General features: G+C 40.7%; 1 protein-coding gene across 2 annotated transcripts; it reads left to right on the top strand.

Moving 5' to 3' along the window:
- The first annotated feature begins 1,564 nt into the window (after positions 1–1,564).
- LOC136522612 (uncharacterized) lies at positions 1,565–4,900 on the top strand. Of its 2 annotated transcripts, none has more exons than XM_066516421.1 (9): positions 1,565–1,828; positions 2,117–2,358; positions 2,460–2,613; positions 2,703–2,846; positions 2,926–3,182; positions 3,282–3,488; positions 3,565–3,657; positions 4,133–4,233; positions 4,325–4,900. In XM_066516421.1, exons 3-8 carry the CDS (start codon positions 2,514–2,516, stop codon positions 4,166–4,168), a joined length of 837 nt encoding a protein of 278 aa, XP_066372518.1. In that variant the 5' UTR covers positions 1,565–1,828; positions 2,117–2,358; positions 2,460–2,513; the 3' UTR covers positions 4,169–4,233; positions 4,325–4,900. The 2 variants fall into 2 exon arrangements, with proteins under 2 accessions (XP_066372518.1, XP_066372517.1); XM_066516420.1 differs by having other exon boundaries at positions 3,276–3,488.
- Positions 4,901–17,238: the final 12,338 nt, after the last annotated feature.

The following is a 17,238-nucleotide window of genomic DNA, read 5'->3' as shown; positions in this document are numbered from 1 at the left end:
ATCCAACATGAATGACAAATGTCCTCTTTGAAGAAAGTCATACTCTTGCATAAAGCTTGTGTTGCTTCTTCACTCAACAACGCGTGATCTCCCATCTCTTTTTTGTTGTACAATGCCTTATGTCTTATAGGCATCCAACCCTACTTTTTCCGCTAAATGATATGACTAAATCAGGAGATTGAGCGACATCAAGTTTTTCTTCTTTGTTTCATCATGGGTGGGACATCGTCGCCATCTCTATTGTCAACAACTACCACAACGATTACTAAGCAAGAAATGTGGGCGATCGATGTAGAGTATGTTCCAGGAGTACTATACATACATCATTTGGTAGTAACCACAAAATCAACACACCAAAATCACCCTAAGCTTGCCACACGATCAGCAGTCACCACAAAATCAACACACCAAATGACCGCAAGCTTTGCACACCAAAATAGTCTTATATAGCATAACACGATGGTGTTGATTGATCTACATACATAGAGAACCTCTGTGGTTAGTAGAAGTTATTTGGTACTTACTATATATAATCACCACCAAAATAATTTTTGACAGCTAAACTTTAAAACATGTTCTATTATAGATCACCTTCGGACTAATATAGATTATTGGGCTTAACATGTCCTAAACAATTTGATAGCTAAACTTTAAAATTTTGGTTATTCCCTAAACAAGTAAGTACATCGTAATCCAAATTTTGGTTATCACCTAAACAAGTAGGTCCACAATATTCAAAATTTGGTTATTATCTGGCACTATTTTATTATTTCGATAGCTAAGAAAAAAATAATAGAAGAAAAAAAGAGGCACCCTGAACAGAGGCACGCGCCCTAGAAAAATTACGCGCGCACCCTGAAAATTTTGCGGCGAGCAGCCTTCCCACCTCCAATATTTGGCTACGAATTTACCATTATGCCCCGCCATCCGTGCATCCCGCAAATGAAACGATGGGGATATTTTGGTAATATTGCAGCGCCATATATAATCTGGCTCCGCCATCTCGCAGGCAATGGCGCCACCAAATTCCCCCAAATCCTCCAATTCGCCCAGCCAACGCCGCCACCATCCCCCAAATCCATCCTGCAGCCTCCACCATCCTGTAGCTCTACCGTCCATTAGCCCCGCTCCACCATCCCGTAGCCTCCAGATCCACCGATTCCTCCACCGCCGCTTCGCCATCCCGCTCTGCCGTCCAGCAGCCTACAAGCGTGGCCTCGATGGTGAAGGTGACGAGCGTGTCGAGCACGACCGCCACCATCCCGTAGGCACCACCGATGTCGCCGAAGAAGAGGGGCAGGAAACCAGCGAAGGGGCCACGGCGGGGAGAGCATGTTGAAGGTGAATGTCTCTCCTGCACCTTCTATTTTGGGCGATCTAATTTTGGCGGAGGGGGATGTGGTCGCATGTGCCCCATGAGATGGAGCTATCCCTCCTCTTCTTCGTGTTTCGGTGACGTACATTGCTGTAGAGTCAGTGTGCTAGTGGGGCAGGTGATGGACATATAGGAAATGGTTCACCACTAGCTAAACTCTTTCTGTACATTAGCAAAAATTGGGGGAAATCAGGGGAGGGATGTTTGCTGGGTTACCTCACTAGTATTTTCTCCTCTTGGTTTATTATGTGGAATTGTGGATGTGCTTGAAAAGCTTGGGATTGATGCCCTGAACTAAATTGCCACAAGATCCTCGTCAATTTCTGCTGCTACTACTAGCGGTGCCTTCTCAGAGTGATAACATCTGTGGGGTTCTTTAACCTGAACTGTTAATTTGTTATAGGTGTTGTTGCTGTGAATTCGAAAAGGCCACGGCAGGAAACCCGATTGAAGGTAAAGTGTCTCTCATGCAGCTTTTATTTTGGGTAAAGTGTCTCTCATGCAGCTTCTATTTTGGGTGATCTCTGTTTCTAGGAATCACCACTGTTTACTATTCTGCGTTCTCCTTTAATTAAAAATAGTCATTGTCAGCTTAAGGTATTTGTTAGTGTGAGATTAGTAATGGAGGGTCCTGGTAGGAAAGATAATATGCATGCTCCTCACAATATAAATTAGTTTACAAGTGAGGTCTTTTCACTATAACATGCTGACATCTGCACTCTTTGTTCCTTCTCATTGCAGAAGCTCCTATCAATCCTTATTTACTCCTACGGATGAGAAAGTGTATGCGCAACAACGCATACATGCAGAAACTAGGACTTCCTGTGTTAGCTTAACTGTGTGCGAACACTACTATTTCCCCATAAAAGCGGCAGCAGCAGGACAGAGAAGACTCTGGTTCGGAGTACAATGGTGAGGATGAGGCTAACAGTGATGCCCATCTAAGTGATGATGACCTGGAACCTCCTACTTTATCATCTAAGGTGCTAGTTATTCCATAGTGTCAAATCTTAATATGTGCTTTGCTTGCTGATTGCATCTAATGTTTATCTCCCATTCTGTATGTTTGATTGGTTCTTTGCAGAAGAAGACAACAACAAAGAAGAGGAAGACAGGTGCTAAGAAGGAACAACCTGGGATGCAATCTAGTGTTGTCACAAGGGGAATGAAGAATTGTCCAGCTGATGTTAATGCAATGAATAATCAAGCTGAAATCCCTAATCAGGCTACAGAGGAAGGTTAACTGACTACATTCTTGTAACAAATCAAACTCAAATTTAGAGACAACATTCCAAAGTACTATTACTAACTTTATATTGCATTGTAGCTGATGTAGGTGAGCAAAATGGCTGCTTGGCTGGAGATCAGCATGTACGCACTGAGCTGAACCTGGATGGACACACTCCAAATGGCGCCACAATGAATGATGTCAATGAAAATGGACAAACACAGGTTGCCAACATCGCTGAAGGTGTGTATTTCTAAGTCTTGCACATTGTAATTCCATACCCAACATAGGACAGCAGTATACTAACACAACTCCTTCGTAGATGACCTATTTGATGAGGAGAACAGGACGAGGGGACCTAGTATTCGGAGGGAACTTGTTCAGATGACTCGCTTGAGGAAGAAGAGACTTCCTTTAGTTATTGAGCCAGGGAAGAGAAGACCAAACTCAGTGATGATAGCAGTAAAATTTGCAACTGAGTGCAACATTGCAGTAAGACAAATTGTTCCAATATTTCCACATTGGAAGGAATACAAGAAGTATCCTAAGATGATCGACGCGTACATATCGAGAGTTGTTGTAAGTGTTCAAACTTGCCCCTTTCCACTATTTATTTGCAACATTAAGATTGTGCATTCAATAACAATTAGCAAAGTTGTTTACTATCGCCAGTCAAAGTTTCATACGGATGCAGATTCATTACCTATGAAAAAAGCATGTGTGGCTATGCTGAAGAAAGTTGTTCGCCAGCAGCGCTACAAGCTGAAAAAGAGGTATTTTGATGCTTTGCCACTACATCTGGTGCCCAAAACATCTCCTGTGGACACAATGACTAATGAGCAATGGGATAAACTTGTGGAACACTGGAAAAATGAGCAAAAAATGGTAAGATCATCCAACTTTTCCAATTTCATCATGTTTGATGTCATGTGTGCTTAGCAACAGAACTGTATTGCTGTAGGTGACTTGTGAGAAGAACAGAGAGAACAGAAGCAAATTGCAGTTCCATCAGACCACTGGTTCTCGCAGCTATGAAATGCAAATTGTAGATTTGGTGAGTACAACTCATTGTCACTTTCAACTAGAACATGTTGTTGGAGCTTCAATTGCAAGATACTATATATGAACATGCTATTTGTGAGGTCTTTTCTTCTCTACATATTTAAAACTTTGTATGTAGCTATGGCACAAAGCTTAGTAATAGTTGATAAAAATCTGTTGTTGGTTGTGAGGTCTTTTCACTAGAACATGCTGTTTGTGAGGTCTTTTCTTCTCTGCATATTTAAAAGAGCTTTGTATGTAGCTATGGCACAAAGATTAGTAATAGTTAACAAAAATCTGCTGTTGGTTGCTTGGTTTTCAAAATTATATCACTGCATACTAAACTTGGGGCTGCAAAATTAGTTATGCCACTAACACTAGAAAATCTAGAAAATGTTCTAACTTAGTTTGTTTAATGCCTTTTATTTGTGTTAGTAATACATAGAATCAGCAACAGTTTTTTAGAGTGTCCTTTTCTATTTTTTTAGGCAAACAAGTACAAAAAGAACCACCAAATGCACTGAAACTATTGAAAGAGATGCACTACAGCAAAAAGAAAGGATTTGCTCCTGCAGTTCCATCTCTTGTTGTAAGTAAAATCATACTTAGTTCACAATCTGATGATACATTAGGTTCATATATCATGATCATTGACCTATCTATGTCTCTTATGCTGCTAGGCTAAAATAGAGGAGAAGCTGAATGAACCTGTAGATGATGGTCTTCAACCAAAGGATGTGATTGATGTGGTCTCTCAGGCTCTTGTTTAGAAAACTAAGAAGAACAGGTTTCTTGTAAATGTGGGGCTCCAAAGCAATGCCACACATGTTAGTGCTGAGCATGACCTAGAAGAGGAACTAGTGGTGGAGAAATAAACATCAAGTGACCTTAGGGAGGTTGTCAAGGCTCAACAACAGCAAATGGAAGAAATGATGAAGAAATTCTAGGAGGCAGAAGCAGCTAGGGCTAAGCAAGAAGAGGAGTCGAAGAAAAGGCAAGCTGACATTGATGCACTGATCAAGACTTTGATGTCCATGGTTCCAGGATGCCAAGCAACACAGTAAGGTTGTCTTGGGTTATCGGCTGGTGCACTTTGCTGTTGGTTGCTTATTTTGGTGATGGATGCTGCGCTGTGAACAAGTGGCTGCGTCTTTTGGTTGAATTGATGCATGGCTGTGAACTTATGTGCCTGTGAACGACTGCAGCATGGTCTTTGACCTGTGCAAGCATGGCTTTTGGTGATGGATGTATGTTCTGTGAACTATATTTAGATGTACGTGTGAACTGCAGCTGTTCTGTGAACTACAGCATGGTCTTTGACCTGATGCATGCTTTGTTGTGCCAAACTTCATATGTAACTATATTTAGATGTATCTGTGATGATGGGACCTTGGCATATTTATGTTTATCTGTGATGATCTGTGGTCATCTATGGTGATGTGAATCATGTGAATTTAAATTTGAATGTATCGTCAATTTAAATGTGAAATTGATGTCCATTTAAATTTGAATTTGGTATAATTTAAATTTGAATTTTTGCTGATATGTTATGGGCCACAATGGGCCAATTCTACTATGCAATTGGGCTAGCCCAATAGTGTGTACTAAAATATGGGCCCAACTAAATCTAAAAAAATACACAAAACATGGGCCTAATTGAAGAAAATAGGCCATAAAAAGCCTACTGATGATGTGGCAAGGTGGCAGCCTCATCAGATCCAACATCACCAAATGACATGGCAACAGCTGAAGTGGCAGCAAAACCATGACGGTTCAGTTCATCACCATAGCCTCTTCCTATAATTGCCCTCCGGTTTATCCATGATGATCCAAAAAACCAACCTGTGACGTTCTATTTCGGTCCAAAAAAATGTATGACGTAGGATAGGCGACGTTTCACTGGACCGTCATCGATAGTTAACCGTGACGTGTTTTCGCTTGTCCGTGACTAAATCAAAACATCACGTAAAGCCAAAATTCTTGTAGTGGATTGAGCACACCTTGCTTTCCTTCCTTGAAGAGATATCAACATCCTTGCAAGAATTCATAGAAATGCATAGCCTTGATCTTACCTTTGTGATGAGTGAGATGTCACCACACTCCATGATCCATACATGCATGAAAGATTGAGACTAGGGTTTGAGAGAAAATTCCAAATAATCAAGATGAGAGCTCATGAGCTAACCATGATCATGAGATGAGGATGAGTTGAGCTTGATGAGATGATGATCTTGGGTTGCATGTCTTCACTTCATCTTCCACCTTCATCTCCAATCTCCATTTTCTCTCTCTAGTTCTTCCTTGTTCTTGCTCCTTTAGAGACAGAGGAAGGTGAGAAATGGGAGAATGGGTTGAGTTGGGAATTGCTTCAGCTGATGATCACATCTTCCATTTTGTGCATATGACATGTGGGGCCAAGGGTTGAGTGGAGGACAACTCATTCCCCACTCACTGCATGTAGTTCAGGTGCTAACGGATGGTCCGGTATGACATCGGACCATCCGGTATTCTCTATTGGTTGAGGGATGGATCCAAACACTTAGGATTTGGCATTGGGGCTAATCAGCTTTATTCCAATGGTCAATAACCTGACCTCTAACAATCTGAACTAGTGTGGGGTACGTTTGGTGACTAGGTTCGACCGTTGCGGACACTTCACTCTTTCGGATTGCAAATTGCCTTGTTGGGTAGAAAAGCTATGTATTCGCGGTTTCTGCTATATCCAAATGTCTGTAGGGCTCATCTAGGAGCTTTGTCGGTGATCAAAATTGAGAGCCTAGGTTGTAACAAACTCGGGTCATTACAGAGGCTGTCATCCTAGATGTTTAGATGGTGATGATGCAACATCGACTTGCTGTTGTTACCCAATAACATTATAATAATCTTTCATATGCATATGTCTGATTGATGAACCCCTAAGGACTTTACCTAGCACTATTGTACCATGTATTCCTTGTTACCTTGGGTTTATGCATGTGGGTAGTTTGTCTTAGCCTACAATCATCAAATGTATAATGTAAATTTTGATTAATGATCTATGGAATCAATGTTAAAATGATGCTTTTTAGCAACATGGACAGAAAGGGCTAGAGCATTGGGCCTTTTTGGGTGCTCTAGTCTACCCTCTATAAGGACTGAATCTTAAAGCGGCAACCCAGGACTTATGGTACAACCACGAGAACTACATGACTCTGATCCTTGCTCATTATCTTGATCTATTCTAGTTCGTCAGCAGCTTATCGAAAGGGCAAGAGTGGGATGCCATGATGGGCATGGTTCTTGTCCTGCTGAGTGTGTACCGGGCTATGGTCACATGTGCCACTAACAGAGGAGAGTCTTCCATGACACTTGCCATGGAAACCTTAGCGGCTGCTACTTATTAAAACAATTGGTGAAAAGCTTCGTAGTAATCCCTACCGACTTACCTTTGAAGTGAGTCATTTTGTTGGCTGCCTCAGGCAAAGGGCAATCACGACTCATGGGTGAAGATGTATAAACTCTGCAGAGTTATTTTAAATAGTTATAATAGTCGTGCTATCAGTCATGAGTGGCCTAGATCCTTTTCAAGATAGATGGTTCGATGGATGGTTTGGGTGATGATTAATCTTGATGTTAATTATACTTTCACCTTGGGAGCTTAAGCATAACCGAGCAACTTTGATTTAATAAATAAAATATGACCAACTAAAAGTGGTTACCTCAGTTCAGCTATGTCTTGCTTTTCAGTCTTACATACCCTCATGTTATTCTTGCTAAGTATGGTGCACTCACACTTGCTTTACAATCAACAAAATCCTAGATGGATACCAGATCATGTTTCAAGTGATTAGTTCCCTACGGAGTTTCAAAAGAACTAGGTGATTGCTCCCCTAGTCAACCATCCTTGTGGAGTATGGAGTCACAAAGAAAAGATTAAGAATAGTTTCCGCTATGCTTTGTAATAGATATAGGTCTTTTTTGTAAACATGTTTTGATAAATAATAACACATTTGTCTTGCATATTTGTCACTATATGTGTTGTGTGTACATCTCGGGCACACATATAGTTAGTGCTTGGTATTCTTCGAAAAACCGGGTGCGACACATGAGCACCAGAAGTTCTGATGGTCACTGAAGAATAAGCATTGGAGAAATGGTCTTAACCCTTCTTTCTGGTGGTCACCTAAGTGCTATCACTAGAGTTTTCTAATGGTTACCAGAGAATAGCACCCGAGTTTTCCACTGCTCAATTTTTAGCATGACACACTTTCGTATTTTCGGCATAACGTTTCGCTCCAAACTCCGACTTTGATGATCTTGGACTTTTTAGAAAGATAATGAAGGGCTTTATAACTTTGAACTAATATCATATCAATTTGAGAAAATTCAAAATCATAAGACAAGACCAATTCATCCATCTCTTTGTCCTGGTTTCAATGACCTCAATTTCTTTTGTGTCTTCATGTCCGGCTTCTACTTCTTGGTGTCTTGGACTTCTAGCATGTATTGTAGGTCTTCAACATAGATTCCAATGTCTTGCTTGAGGTGTTGATCACTTTGATCTTCACATTGCATAAGTCCAAGCCAACCTTGCATCCATTTGAACTTAACCTTGTATACTAGCACACATCACTAGTCCAAATAGTCATGTTGTTCATCAAACACCAAAATAATATAATAGACATATTTTCCTTAGAATATCAAAAGGTCAGCTTCCAACTTGGTCACGTTTGAACCTGAGTACAATAGTGTTTTTGCTTCCTTTCTCATTTGCTCCAAGTTCTTCAGATTTCTTGAATCAAGGAACTCTGGCTCCTGATCACACCATGTGGTCTAGACCATGTAGCACAGTATCATCAGCTAAAGTTTCATGGTCGATTTCATTGATGGTGTCTAGACGGTTTCATTTATAGTTTTCGGACCAGTTTCATTTTCCTTGATGGAAATAATGCTTGCTAAGAATCTATGACTATCAATTTAATGAAAAATGTACACATAAAATGTGGGGGTCCGCCATGTTAATTTACCTATCCAATTTAAGAAAATCAACCTCGGTGATCCCCAGGAGATGCTACACATTTCCACTACATCGATATCAGGATCTCGGTTGCTTATCATACCACAATAGCCATTACGAATCAAGATTCCATCACAACAGATGATTACATAAAATCAGCGGAAAACATACATTACAAGTCTTGTTTAATTAATAAATTAATTGTACAACATGAATTTAATCAATAACATGCTAACCTATCTGTAGTGAGAACAAATGATTACCTTTCATGTTACTCCTACTCTATGAATTAATTCTAAATAGTAACTAGTGGTCGTCTTGCCCATGGGCGTCGCCACCATAACTTGGACGGCTCCTACCATTCACCCACTTTGCCAGCATCTATGGGGTGACATATCTGCCAATGTTCTATAGGTAATTGGAAAACAACTTAACAAATGCACCATGAGTATTGATTCGTACTCTATAGGACTTACCCGATATATAAACAAAAGATTATGTATTTGACATTAGCAAGGAATAAAAGTTGGGTGGCATAAATAGCTTTTTTTGCATAAGGTAAATGTCACCTATCAACTACATCTAAGCATAGCAAGATATAGCATATATGAGCATTAAGCATAAAATGGAGCTCAATCTTCCACGAGTCCATCATCAACAACCAATATGTCTAAAGACTTCAGGCATTCAGAGAAAACTCTACAGAGGTGTTCATTTATACCCACATGAAAGACGGGACAAACCTCCATACCCATGCCCGAGTAAGGGTTGCCTCATGTCTCCAACCTTTCACTAGTGTGGCCACGAGTGCCCACGAATGGTTTGAAAGGGTATCAAGGTAATGACATCTCATCTCTACCTGCATGACCCCTCATGTTGAATCCATAGGAAAACCGATCACCACTAGCTAATTAACTTGTCGACCCCATCCCTGGCATGTGGTTTGTATGGGGGTTACTCAGACTCACTACGATAGAGATATGGCCCTTAACTAGCCTAGTGAGCTATGTCATTCAAGACCTCTCTCATCTTGCCATGACCCAACCCCTCGCCAGCCACAGAGTCAAATTCATCGTATAACATAGATCAAGTTTTAGATCATTGCTCACTTTGATGTTGATTAGTGGACAAGCACTTACTATAACTTGTGAACGGTGAGAAACCCATCACCAATTCGTCTTCTACCATATCTAAGCTAGCTAAGCTTGTGTTACATTCTAAAATTATACAACAACCAATGCTTCAAGGTAATTGGAATGAATGACAAGGATGAAGGCTCAACTAGGTGCTCATGGGATCTAGTCATATTGTACACATAGAAATGCATATACATAACACATAGTTAATTATGCAATTATAAAAAGTGTCAAGATTCTTAGGTGTCTGCCTGGTGGATGAGCAATATTCCAATTACTTGGACCATTACCCGACATCGCTCCTATATCACATACCTAAATGTATGCACATGTATGAGATGTCATGATCGATCGTGTATGAAAGACATTATGTAAAAGGTAGAGAATAGAAGATAAAGCATAAGGTGAGAGAGGCCTTGGTGTGTGGCTCAACATTTAGGTGAGTGCAAGGTGCAACAAATAAATATGATGCTTATGCTTGACATGATATGCTTAGACATGGATATAATTGAGTATCAAAGACATAGTATTAGGTGTGTGCAACATATGTGTTAAATTGTAAGATTATAGGTGTTGTTGAGGTACCAGCGGACTGTTTAGGGTGCTATCGGATAGTCTGTGCGTGTAGTGTTGGTGAAATTAGATAAGTGTTGGTTCTGCTGAACAGCCTGTTAGAGCGGCCTCAGGCTCGAATATTTAATTTTTACCGGACTGCCTAGTGGTTTTATGGATGGTTCGTGGGAACATGATGTGGTTTTGCTGAAAACATCTAAGTGTGTGATCTGGCGGACCGTCCGTTGTCTTCTCGGACTGTCTGCAAGAACACAATTCATGTGTTCTAAGGACTTCGAGAATGGAATCTTAGCCTAGGGTGTTTGATGTAGACTAGGCCTGATCTTCCGAAAGGTATGATAGTGTCGATTGGTGGAGACTCGATGTTCATGATCTAGGCTTCGAACCAAGATTGATTCAGATCCCCCGCAACTGTTACACCACTGCTCCGTTGGTTATCAACCACGCGAACGCGATTGACCTCGCCGAGAAGGCTTTCCTGCAAGCGAATCGAGAACACAAGCAAGAATGGGATAAACGCAATCTGAAATTGCAAATAAATATGAGGCTTATGAAATCAAGGAGTTCAAGTCTTTATTCGAAAGGACTAATCGCCACAGGCGAACAAGATCAAGAACTGGGGCCCTGGTTCACAGCAAGCGGCCTTAGCGGTGACAGTTGTAGCAAAACAACATCTGTTTCATGAAGAAATCAAGAACTAAACAAAACCCAAACCCTAAGAAGAGCGATGGGTAGTATTTATAGAGTCTTGGGCATCACCCCCCTAGATGCGCCCCCTAATGGGCCCAAACACAATACACGGTCCAATGGAGCAAAAGATGGTGTCGCAGCACCCTAGTAGATTCCGAATAGCTTTTGATGTGAGACCACTTGGATTGGCTTCCTTATCAAATTAGCTTTCCATCCATATGTGGATCGTCAAAAATGGAGTCCGGATGCATAATTTGGTATAATTTAAATTTGAATTTTTGCTGATATGTTATGGGCCACAATGGGCCAATTCTACTATGCAATTGGGCTAGCCCAATAGTGTGTACTAAAATATGGGCCCTACTAAATCTAAAAAAATACACAAAACATGGGCCTAATTGAAGAAAATAGGCCATAAAAAGCCTACTGATGATGTGGCAAGGTGGCAGCCTCATCAGATCCAACATCACCAAATGACATGGCAACAGCTGAAGTGGCAGCAAAACCATGACGGTTCAGTTCATCACCATAGCCTCTTCCTATAATTGCCCTCCGGTTTATCCATGATGATCCAAAAAACCAACCTGTGACGTTCTATTTTGGTCCAAAAAAATGTATGACGCAGGATAGGTGACGTTTCACTGGATCGTCATCGATAGTTAACCGTGACGTGTTTTCGCTTGTCCGTGACTAAATCAAAACATCACGTAAAGCCAAAATTCTTGTAGTGGATTGAGCACACCTTGCTTTCCTTCCTTGAAGAGATATCAACATCCTTGCAAGAATTCATATAAATGCATAGCCTTGATCTTACCTTTGTGATGAGTGAGATGTCACCACACTCCATGATCCATACATGCATGAAAGATTGAGACTAGGGTTTGAGAGAAAATTCCAAATAATCAAGATGAGAGCTCATGAGCTAACCATGATCATGAGATGAGGATGAGTTGAGCTTGATGAGATGATGATCTTGGGTTGCATGTCTTCACTTCATCTTCCACCTTCATCTCCAATCTCCATTTTCTCTCTCTAGTTCTTCCTTGTTCTTGCTCCTTTAGAGACAGAGGAAGGTGAGAAATGGGAGAATGGGTTGAGTTGGGAATTGCTTCAGCTGATGATCACATCTTCCATTTTGTGCATATGACATGTGGGGCCAAGGGTTGAGTGGAGGACAACTCATTCCCCACTCACTGCATGTAGTTCAGGTGCTAACAGATGGTCCGGTATGACATCGGACCATCCGGTATTCTCTATTGGTTGAGGGATGGATCCAAACACTTAGGATTTGGCATTGGGGCTAATCAGCTTTATTCCAATGGTCAATAACCTGACCTCTAACAATCTGAACTAGTGTGGGGTACGTTCGGTGACTAGGTTCGACCGTTGCGGACACTTCACTCTTTCGGATTGCAAATTGCCTTGTTGGGTAGAAAAGCTATGTATTCGCGGTTTCTGCTATATCCAAATGTCTGTAGGGCTCATCTAGGAGCTTTGTCGGTGATCAAAATTGAGAGCCTAGGTTGTAACAAACTCGGGTCATTACAGAGGCTGTCATGCTAGATGTTTAGATGGTGACGATGCAACATCGACTTGCTGTTGTTACCCAATAACATTATAATAATCTTTCATATGCATATGTCTGATTGATGAACCCCTAAGGACTTTACCTAGCACTATTGTACCATGTATTCCTTGTTACCTTGGGTTTATGCATGTGGGTAGTTTGTCTTAGCCTACAATCATCAAATGTATAATGTAAATTTTGATTAATGATATATGGAATCAATGTTAAAATGATGCTTTTTAGCAACATGGACAGAAAGGGCTAGAGCATTGGGCCTTTTTGGGTGCTCTAGTCTACCCTCTATAAGGACTGAATCTTAAAGCGGCAACCCAGGACTTATGGTACAACCACGAGAACTACATGACTCTGATCCTTGCTCATTATCTTGATCTATTCTAGTTCGTCAGCAGCTTATTGAAAGGGCAAGAGTGGGATGCCATGATGGGCATGGTTCTTGTCCTGCTGAGTGTGTACCGGGCTATGGTCACATGTGCCACTAACAGAGGAGAGTCTTCCATGACACTTGCCATGGAAACCTTAGCGGCTGCTACTTATTAAAACAATTGGTGAAAAGCTTCGTAGTAATCCCTACCGACTTACCTTTGAACTGAGTCATTTTGTTGGCTGCCTCAGGCAAAGGGCAATCACGACTCATGGGTGAAGATGTATAAACTCTGCAGAGTTATTTTAAACAGTTATAATAGTCGTGCTATCAGTCATGAGTGGCCTAGATCCTTTTCAAGATAGATGGTTCGATGGATGGTTTGGGTGATGATTAATCTTGATGTTAATTATACTTTCACCTTGGGAGCTTAAGCATAACCGAGCAACTTTGATTTAATAAATAAAATATGACCAACTAAAAGTGGTTACCTCAGTTCAGCTATGTCTTGCTTTTCAGTCTTACATACCCTCATGTTATTCTTGCTAAGTATGGTGCACTCACACTTGCTTTACAATCAACAAAATCCTAGATGGATACCAGATCATGTTTCAAGTCTTTAGTTCCCTACGGAGTTTCAAAAGAACTAGGTGATTGCTCCCGTAGTCAACCATCCTTGTGGAGTATGGAGTCACAAAGAAAAGATTAAGAATAGTTTCTGCTATGCTTTGTAATAGATATAGGTCTTTTTGTAAACATGTTTTGATAAATAATAACACATTTGTCTTGCATATTTGTCACTATATGTGTTGTGTGTACATCTCGGGCACACATATAGTTAGTGCTTGGTATTCTTCGAAAAACCGGGTGCGACACATGAGCACCAGAAGTTCTGATGGTCACTGAAGAATAAGCATTGGAGAAATGGTCTTAACCCTTCTTTCTGGTGGTCACCTAAGTGCTATCACTAGAGTTTTCTGATGGTTACCAGAGAATAGCACCCGAGTTTTCCACTGCTCAATTTTTAGCATGACACACTTTCGTATTTTCGGCATAACGTTTCGCTCCAAACTCCGACTTTGATGATCTTGGACTTTTTAGAAAGATAATGAAGGGCTTTATAACTTTGAACTAATATCATATCAATTTGAGAAAATTCAAAATCATAAGACAAGACCAATTCATCCATCTCTTTGTCCTGGTTTCAATGACCTCAATTTCTTTTGTGTCTTCATGTCCAGCTTCTACTTCTTGGTGTCTTGGACTTCTAGCATGTATTGTAGGTCTTCAACATAGATTCCAATGTCTTGCTTGAGGTGTTGATCACTTTGATCTTCACATTGCATAAGTCCAAGCCAACCTTGCATCCATTTGAACTTAACCTTGTATACTAGCACACATCACTAGTCCAAATAGTCATGTTGTTCATCAAACACCAAAATAATATAATAGACATATTTTCCTTAGAATATCAAAAGGTCAGCTTCCAACTTGGTCACGTTTGAACCTGAGTACAACAGTGTTTTTGCTTCCTTTCTCATTTGCTCCAAGTTCTTCAGATTTCTTGAATCAAGGAACTCTGGCTCCTGATCACACCATGTGGTCTAGACCATGTAGCACAGTATCATCAGCTAAAGTTTCATGGTCGATTTCATTGATGGTGTCTAGACGGTTTCATTGATGGAAATAATGCTTGCTAAGAATCTATGACTATCAATTTAATGAAAAATGTACACATAAAATGTGGGGGTCCGCCATGTTAATTTACCTATCCAATTTAAGAAAATCAACCTCGGTGATCCTCGGGAGATGCTACACATTTCCACTACATCGATATCAGGATCTCGGTTGCTTATCATACCACAATAGCCATTACGAATCAAGATTCCATCACAACAGATGATTACATAAAATCAGCGGAAAACATACATTACAAGTCTTGTTTAATTAATAAATTAATTGTACAACATGAATTTAATCAATAACATGCTAACCTATCTATAGTGAGAACAAATGATTACCTTTCATGTTACTCCTACTCTATGAATTAATTCTAAATAGTAACTAGTGGTCATCTTGCCCATGGGCGTCGCCACCATAACTTGGACGGCTCCTACCATTCACCCACTTTGCCAGCATCTATGTGGTGACATAGCTGCCAATGTTCTATAGGTAATTGGAAAACAACTTAACAAATGCACCATGAGTATTGATTCGTACTCTATAGGACTTACCCGATATATAAACAAAAGATTATGTATTTGACATTAGCAAGGAATAAAAGTTGGGTGGCATAAATAGCTTTTTTTGCATAAGGTAAATGTCACCTATCAACTACATCTAAGCATAGCAAGATATAGCATATATGAGCATTAAGCATAAAATGGAGCTCAATCTTCCACGAGTCCATCGTCAACAACCAATATGTCTAAAGACTTCAGGCATTCAGAGAAAACTCTGCAGAGGTGTTCAATTATACCCACATGAAAGACGGGACAAACCTCCATACCCATGCCCGAGTAAGGGTTGCCTCATGTCTCCAACCTTTCACTAGTGTGGCCACGAGTGCCCACGAATGGTTTGAAAGGGTATCAAGGTAATGACATCTCATCTCTACCTGCATGACCCCTCATGTTGAATCCATAGGAAAACCGATCACCACTAGCTAATTAACTTGCCGACCCCATCCCTGGCATGTGGTTTGTATGGGGGTTACTCAGACTCACTACCATAGAGATATGGCCCTTAACTGGCCTAGTGAGCTATGTCATTCAAGACCTCTCTCATCTTGCCATGACCCAACCCCTCGCCAGCCACAGAGTCAAATTCATCGTATAACATAGATCAAGTTTTAGATCATTGCTCACTTTGATGTTGATTAGTGGACAAGCACTTACTATAACTTGTGAACGGTGAGAAACCCATCACCAATTCGTCTTCTACCATATCTAAGCTAGCTAAGCTTGTGTTACATTCTAAAATTATACAACAACCAATGCTTCAAGGTAATTGGAATGAATGACAAGGATGAAGGCTCAACTAGGTGCTCATGGGATCTAGTCATATTGTACACATAGAAATGCATATACATAACACATAGTTAATTATGCAATTCTAAAAAGTGTCAAGATTCTTAGGTGTCTGCCTGGTGGATGAGCAATATTCCAATTACTTGGACCATTACCCGACATCGCTCCTATATCACATACCTAAATGTATGCACATGTATGAGATGTCATGATCGATCATGTATGAAAGACATTATGTAAAAGGTAGAGAATAGAAGATAAAGCATAAGGTGAGAGAGGCCTTGGTGTGTGGCTCAACATTTAGGTGAGTGCAAGGTGCAACAAATAAATATGATGCTTATGCTTGACATGATATGCTTAGACATGGATATAATTGAGTATCAAAGACATAGTATTAGGTGTGTGCAACATATGTGTTAAATTGTAAGATTATAGGTGTTGTTGAGGTACCAGCGGACTGTTCAGGGTGCTATCGGATAGTCCATGCGTGTAGTGTTGGTGAAATTAGATAAGTGTTGGTTCTGCTGAACAGCCTGTTAGAGCGGCCTCAGGCTCGAATATTTAATTTTTACCGGACTGCCTAGTGGTTTTATGGATGGTTTGTGGGAACATGATGTGGTTTTGCTGAAAACATCTAAGTGTGTGATCTGGCGGACCGTCCGTTGTCTTCTTGGACTGTCTGCAAGAACACAATTCATGTGTTCTAAGGACTTCGAGAATGGAATCTTAGCCTAGGGTGTTTGATGTAGACTAGGCCTGATCTTCCGAAAGGTATGATAGTGTCGATTGGTGGAGACTCGATGTTCATGATCTAGGCTTCGAACCAAGATTGATTTAGATCCCCCCGCAACTGTTACACCACTGCTCCGTTGGTTATCAACCACGCGAACGCGATTGACCTCGCCGAGAAGGCTTTCCTGCAAGCGAATCGAGAACACAAGCAAGAACGAGATGAACGCAATCTGAAATTGCAAATAAATATGAGGCTTATGAAATCAAGAAGGAGTTCAAGTCTTTATTCGAAAGGACTAATCGCCACATGCGAACAAGATCAAGAACTGGGGCCCTGGTTCACAGCAAGCGGCCTTAGCGGTGACAGTTGTAGCAAAACAATATCTGTTTCATGAAGAAATCAAGAACTAAACAAAACCCAAACCCTAAGAAGAGCGACGGCTAGTATTTATAGAGTCTTGGGCATCACCCCCCTAGATGCGCCCCCTA

This window comes from Miscanthus floridulus, chromosome 18 (genome assembly GCF_019320115.1).
Source record: "Miscanthus floridulus cultivar M001 chromosome 18, ASM1932011v1, whole genome shotgun sequence".
NCBI lineage: Eukaryota > Viridiplantae > Streptophyta > Magnoliopsida > Poales > Poaceae > Miscanthus > Miscanthus floridulus.
The sequence above is the reverse complement of the archived record's forward strand: the minus strand, read 5'-3'. Positions and strand labels throughout refer to the sequence as shown.

What these genes read in the sequence shown, in the direction of transcription:
- LOC136522612 (XM_066516420.1), top strand. Translation starts at nt 2,514, where the DNA reads ATGCAATCTAGTGTTGTCACAAGGGGAATGAAGAATTGTCCAGCTGAT. An exon ending in GGTTGCCAACATCGCTGAAG is followed by an intron (nt 2,847 to 2,925) that starts GTGTGTATTTCT and finishes ACTCCTTCGTAG; the next exon opens with ATGACCTATTTGATGAGGAG. An exon ending in CGTACATATCGAGAGTTGTT is followed by an intron (nt 3,183 to 3,275) that starts GTAAGTGTTCAA and finishes TACTATCGCCAG; the next exon opens with TCAAAGTTTCATACGGATGC.